The sequence below is a fragment of the Montipora foliosa genome, chromosome 3 (assembly GCF_036669935.1).
Source record: "Montipora foliosa isolate CH-2021 chromosome 3, ASM3666993v2, whole genome shotgun sequence".
NCBI lineage: Eukaryota > Metazoa > Cnidaria > Anthozoa > Scleractinia > Acroporidae > Montipora > Montipora foliosa.
Window position 1 is genome coordinate 16,342,490 of NC_090871.1, and position 6,851 is coordinate 16,349,340.

At 39.7% G+C, this 6,851-nt stretch overlaps 1 protein-coding gene across 1 annotated transcript in view; it reads right to left on the reverse strand.

Annotated features, from left to right (window-relative positions):
• Positions 1-6,851, reverse strand: part of LOC137994536 (uncharacterized) — a 33,825-nt gene continuing 26,974 nt past the window's right edge. Inside the window, exons 13-15 of the mRNA XM_068840119.1 lie at positions 6,100-6,146; positions 1,626-1,883; positions 1-732 (exon numbers count right to left, since the gene is read on the reverse strand). Of these exons, the coding sequence (XP_068696220.1) occupies positions 650-732; positions 1,626-1,883; positions 6,100-6,146 (388 nt within the window). The 3' untranslated portion in view covers positions 1-649. The remainder of the gene's footprint in view (positions 733-1,625; positions 1,884-6,099; positions 6,147-6,851) is intronic.

Below are 6,851 nucleotides of genomic sequence, written 5' to 3' on the forward strand. Positions count from 1 at the left end.
TCCTGAACTTTCACTGCAGTCGGACTTCTTACGGAGTGTTGCATGAAGGATAGTCACTTGCAACGTCGGTTAACAGTTTTTGAGCTCAAATACATAAGAAGACCAGCGGAACAGGAGAACCCAAAATCGCGCAGCGCTAAGCGCAGAACGCAAAACGCGCAGCGCGATGCAGCAAATTTGGCTGCAGACCTTAATATCACTTTCGCGTGCAAAGAAAACGCGCACTGTCAAAAGTTTACTTAGACGCTAGGATTTTCGACTTTTACCAAACCCGATTCGAACTATAAGGGGCTAATAAAGTATACAGTCGTGCCGTACAGCTTAATCTCAGAAAAATTCAACATTTGCTCAGTAAGACCGCAATATCTCATTCCACTGCATAGGGGATTGCTTCACGTTGCCTGAATTCACCTGAATAAAAGTCTAAACTTATTGCAATAGCTCAGCCTTAAGAGTGCCAGGTTTTATGGGAATTGAACAACCTTGCATGCAAGACAAAGGTTCAAAGTTGCTTCATTCTCACGTGCTAAAAACTCCCGGATTGGGATTTACTTTAAATTTCAACGATCCCTCCCCAGATTCCCTTCTAAACGCAGTTTGGCGTCGTTGAACATGCATGTGCAAGCTTGTCAAACTGGCCCTTACGAATTTAAAGGCCGCAACATTTCCATGAGCCCACCATACTCCAGGAATCACTTCCAGCGGTCATGATATGAATGCCATTACCAGATACTGACAAAAATGAAAAGCAAATGAAAAAATTAGCATAAGGAAGGAGAGACGTGATTATACTTTACACCTTTTCTACGCAGGATTTACGTTACATCCTGCGTGTATTTCTTGTCGGTGTCTTGCTGTTCACACCCTTACTGGAACGTGCTTTTGTACTATCACTTCATGTATAAAAGTAGTTCCCTTTAGATATCTTGCTAGAATCGCTGATGAAGTCTGTTTGATCAGACGAAACCGGTCGGATAATAAACAAAGTAAACAAGATCAGTTGCTGTGTGCTGCTCACTAGTTTCCTTTTAAAAAATTAACAAATTAAAAAATTAAAGAAAAGAATGTCCAGTCATCTGCAATATGCGTATGTTACTGCAAAGTAACCTCTTTGTAATAAGTTATTTTAAGAGTTTGGCCAGTGCTTGAAACGGCGATCTCTTCTATGGTACAGAGCCCACCTGTCGGCCTTAAACGTAACCGTAACCCTGGTTAATTAAAAGCATAATTCTTCTTTTGCGGGAGATATGTTTACACATATAACACTAGATATACGTCAACAGCTTTAGAAGTCAACCATTGGCAAAAATTACTGCAAGATTTCAAAGATCTCAGTCTCACATTTTCCCAAAAAATATTTGACTAAGTAGTACTAAGTGTATTTGTAGTGTGTGTGTCATGTGTGACTAAGTAATACTGAGTTGTGTGTGTAGTGTGTGTGTCTTAAGTATGTAGGTAGATGTCTAGATTTCAAATGTTACTAAACAAGAGTAGTGTCTGACTACAAAACCAAGTGTACATTTATATTTCAATATCATGTTTTAAGGAAGTGTGAAATAAAGTCTTGTCTTGCAGTTGTCTTGTCTTTTCCTATCCCTTTTATAAACGCTAATATTAGAACTCACCACCCCAGGTGACACCGGTCGAATTGGCGATTGCTGTCAGGTCAGCTGTTGGATGCTCCGACACAAGATTTTCCGGAAGTGATTTAGCCCTCACCAAACTGGGCTCTTCTCGAAATTCCTTAACGTAACCATCCGTGATCTGTCGCCAGGTTTCACCAGAGTCGCAGCTGCGGTGAAAGTTCATTCTTCGGTCAAGGCCATAAATTTCTTTTCTGGTTGGCGACGAGGCTATTACACTGATAACTAAAGGTTTCACGGCTAAAAGTAAAGAAGTTTGAATGGTTAGAACGGCTTTCAGAATATGCGTCGAAAGTAAGTTTGCTATTGTTTTCATTATTTGTATTGGTTGTGAATGCAATTGACTGCTCACTCTTGGTTGTTAAAAGGTGAACAGCGCTATCCACGGATAAAAAAACTACAGTCGAACCCGTGTATAACGGCCCTGTATTTCGCGGCCTCCCTCTATTAAAAATATCAATTTTTTGCTCATACTGAAACGCTACCTTGTTTCCTGTATGAGGCGGCCACCCTTTTGCGAATTTTTGTACTTACGGTTATATTTCTGAAAAAAATCCTTGGTTTTTATTATCAAATTTTTGTGCTGAAAAGCCTATTTTATAGCCCTTTAAATGAGACATTCTTAACCACATTGCTATAAACAATTAAGTCCAGAAAAGTTAATTAGTTTCTCACATGTCTTTGAGGACCCATGTTTTCAACCGAACGCAAGTGACATAACAGAAGTTTACATTGCACAAGATACATATAAAAAAGAAAAAGAAAACAAATACAACTAATGATCTGACATGCAAGCCAAAACAGGATGTAATGGCATACTGACATGCACGAGAACTGAGTATTTCCTTAGGTTCTGGATTGAAACTAGTGACGCAAGTGAGATAAGTAATAACCCGGGAGCTCCGCGTTTGGGCTTGGCTAAAGTGGTCCCTGTATTAAGCGGCCAGTTCCTCAAGTCCCGAAGATAGCCGGAATATGCAGGTTCGACTGTATCTAAGTCAATGAGGATGATGATAACGATGATGATGATGATGATGATGACGACGATCACCATGCCGACGATAATGATGATGACGACAATACGGTTCTCAAGCAGCCACGATGACCGGGAGGAAGACGACGGCAAGTAAACGCGGAGGGACTGGAACGAGAGCGTTGTTTTAGGCGGGAAAAAGAAACTTAAAGACGTGCGCGCCCAAAATGTTCCCACGTACAGAAAGGTGATGATCTACTTTTGCCAAAAATGCAAAAAAAAATGGGGGGTCACCGTGCTCGTTTTCGAGATCATGAGGTGCACTTTTAGAAGATTGCGTTATTTTAAGACGATCTTAGCTTACAACTGTCAGCAATAAAAAAGCTACATTAGTGGAATTTAGATCAGGTAAACGTACTCAATTCAACATAACTAATATTACTAAATTAACCTTTGCAGCTGATGTCTTTTTCTGAGGTGAAATAGACGTCGGTCGCACGAGAGCATAAAAGGCAAAATATTTGTAACTTCTCACCCACAGATTTTTTTTTGTTTTTTGTTAAAATGAACAAAATCAGAAAAGGAAGTGATCTACGGAAAGAAAAATAGGGGTCACCGAGCATTCAAGAGAGTAAAATCGCTGCGAAGTTCTCATAGCGATGGTATATTCGCACTGTCACGTCATTGCGTGACATTTCCGAGAAGACCTGGGTCCACAGCTATCCCGTGATGCCACACTCTTTCACGTTCCATTCTTGCGGAAAATGTTTGCGCCTTTACAACTGTAGCATCGTGTTTACCTTCGTGGTCTGCGATGCATGACGTGCCAGAATGTCTGAACTCCGATTCAAGAAAAGAGATATACACTTACTTGCTGATTTTCTGGAAATTCCTGAAACAATGGAAATTCCTGAAACAATCCGATGTGATCAATTTACCGTTAAATATGAAGATCGATCACAAATTACTTATTTCTGGGATATCTTCATTTGTACTTGGTTTGCGAATTCTTCGCTGGACTTGTAGTGCCTGAATTGCATTTATGTACCATAAATATTTAAAATACTACATTGTACGGGGATTATTTGACATTGAAACTTCCGAGGCATCCACTGATTTTGATTTTGCGCCATGTTTGTCTGATTTCAGAATGATTCAGGTTTACTCATTTTTGCCTATTTACTTTTATGTAGCTTTATTTGACAAGTAAAACGACAACAACAGACATCACAAGTAATTCTAGAGATCGGCGGTCTCATGCTTTTTTCCTTGAAATCAAGTTTTATACAACTTGAAAAAAAAAGACGGTTTAGTTGTACAAATCATTTTTACAGTTCATAAACCAAATTGCAAAAATCGAGACTCTGCGTACTGTAAACAATCTCTGATAAGGGACGGACCATTATTTTCCTTGAGGAGAGGGTATGAAAAATTTTCCTCTGCAAACTTTTTTTTGAATGCACCTCTGCAAACAACACCTTCCTGCAAACAAACTTTTTTCCGATATTGTTTTAACCACGTTCTCACACGAAACGGAGATTCCCTTTTTGCTGCCTTCAATAATTATTGAATTTAATATTTTACAGCGGCGACCGACGAATTGGAAAAAGAGAAATCTACTAAGCGGATCGAAATCCACCAATCACTGCCCGCGAACTTTACCTTTTGACACCTCTGAACTCATCTTTTTCGTTTTCTGAGACGTACAGTATGGTGATTGGCGGAAGCGAAAAGCGAAGCCGTTGCTTGAATTTTAAATGCCTAGTCCTTGTGTTATTGAAAAGTTCCATAATTTTAAACTATTCTTCGAAGTAAATTTTAGAAATGTTATACCCAATTTATGTTAGACATGTAAGCTCCTAGTAATTCTCGGTTTTCACATGACGTCACGACCACCATGTTGGTGCCCAAAACAAAGAAAAGGCGGCCATGTTGGTGCCCCGACCAAATCCTCCGGGAATTTAACTCTATTATTATGCAAACGCTTCCTTTTGTTTTCGTTGAAAAACATGGCTGTTGATCACGTGAGTGAAAACCAGCAATAGGTTGTTGTTTCTTTATAAAACACGCTCCATTTTTAATTCCTATGCAGCTACTGGCCGCAAATAACGAGCATACGACAGGCAATACGCAAAGGAAGTAGCTGGCTTTTCTGCTATTCCGCAGTTGTGGAGTCCTGATTTGCCAACATGACCACTTTGAAATGCCTTGCTTGGGTTTATTTTTGTGCATGATCAATTTGAAGATCCAAATGGTTTACTTTTGTTTATTTCATTTATTTATTTCATGCAATATTTGGTCAAATAAAATGTTGATTTTAGTGCAGCCCTCTATTCTGTCTACAAACAACTACATACTTTAAGTCTAAATTAGTCTAAAATTGGTTATCTTCATGAAACCAAACAAAGGAGCTTGAAACAAATGCACAAGATAAAACTCCAATTAGTTATAAACTGTGAAAAATGATAGTAAATTCGTACCTTTGAGTGAGCTGCAAACTCTTCAATTCACGACGACGTGAAACTACTCCTTCTGACGTCGTCGACTTTAACAAGACGACGACGTTCTTAGGCTGCACCTGCGCAGTAACGCTCACCGTATTTCCGGTCATCGTCGTGGTTGCTTAAGCTCCTTAATGATGATGATGATAATGGCGACGATGGTGATGATGATGATGATGATGATGATGATGATGATGACAATGATCATAGAGAGAATGAAATAAATGATAGCACTTAAACTGCATTTTATAGCAAATATTTTACCTCTGAAAGTTTCTAGAAAAAAGTTACTTAAGTGGACAGATACTTTTCTTCTCTTCTCTTGTTTTATCGATACCTTTTTTCGACGAAAAATTGCCCAAAATGAAGATAACTTAGGACGCGCTTTTGTTACTGAAACACCGGCTATACTCTGTTTTAATAACCGAAACAGGACCGAAAAAGGTTCAAGAACCTTTACTAGTGGAAGACATAACAGGTGAGTCATTTAGCGTAGAACAGACGACCCTGGAATATTTAATTAGTAGTCAGCGCGGAACGTGTTCTCGGGAGCTCCAAATTGCAAACAGGCTGCCGCCCAGACTGGGCCAAGTTTCCTCAAAATTGAGCTAAGGATAGCTGGAAAAACAGATAAAATAAAATAAAATTGCGATTTTCTCAAGCCTGTATGCATTGATTTTCGCCATGGTTGGCTCGTTTGGCTGTCCGCCTCACTTGTGCTTGGCCAAATGAAGTAATTCTTTCAACAGCATTCACGACTGGTGAGGCTGATCACTGATTATACCGAGATTCACTTTGTTGTTATTCTTCGTCTTTCCCCGCAAGGTCTATGTGCGGGTGTTAAGTTTTTCAAGGCCATGAAAAGAGCTTACATATTTGCATTGTACACGGCAATTAGTGGTATATATATATAAATCGAGGTAGTAAAGGCCGTCATTTGGTAGCTTTAAGGGTATTAAAACAATTTGATAAGAAAACTTACCAATCCATTCTACACCATCCACAGTTGAAAAGCAGCTGCTTTCAATTCTAAAATCGAAATTGGATAAAGTCAATAAAACGTAACCTCCGACGCAGATGATTTTTGGTTGGGTGCAGCACAAAATAATAGGTGCTTATAGTCAAAAGGAAGAGATGGCGGTTGCGTCGGCCTAAAAATAGGGACTTTACGATCTACGACGGCAACGTTGACGAAAACGTCACCTCAAGATATAACTTTGCACTATCATGAGTTTCTCGCCGTTAGGCCATCTCGTTCGCGTCGTACAATGTGGGTGAAGTATCCTAAAAATAAATTGGCACGAGGGGTTTGGGAGTAAAAATAGACAATGAAAGATTTACATTTGAATGCTCGCGTTATCGTCAAAACTTGAAATTTGGTGATTTCACGTAGTTGTTGAACAGAGTACCGCACTAATTATTATTGTTATTATTATTCGTGCGAAAATGCGTACCACGCGTGCAGCACGATTACTTTTCCCCTTTTAACCAATGATATTGCTGTTTCGAGGCGTTCTCGTTGACGACCGCGTCGTAAATCGTAAAGTCCCTAATGAGAACGGCAAAGGGCGTCGAGATCTTGGAGAGAATTCTATCCGTTTTACAAGCAAAGTCAATAACTTTGTACGCCCATCGTGAGCGTTTTACATTTTAGCACATTTTCTTCGCCGTTGTTCCTAACATCAGCGCGAAATGACCAAATCTGCGGTAGTGGGGAGGGCAGAGCACCCGACG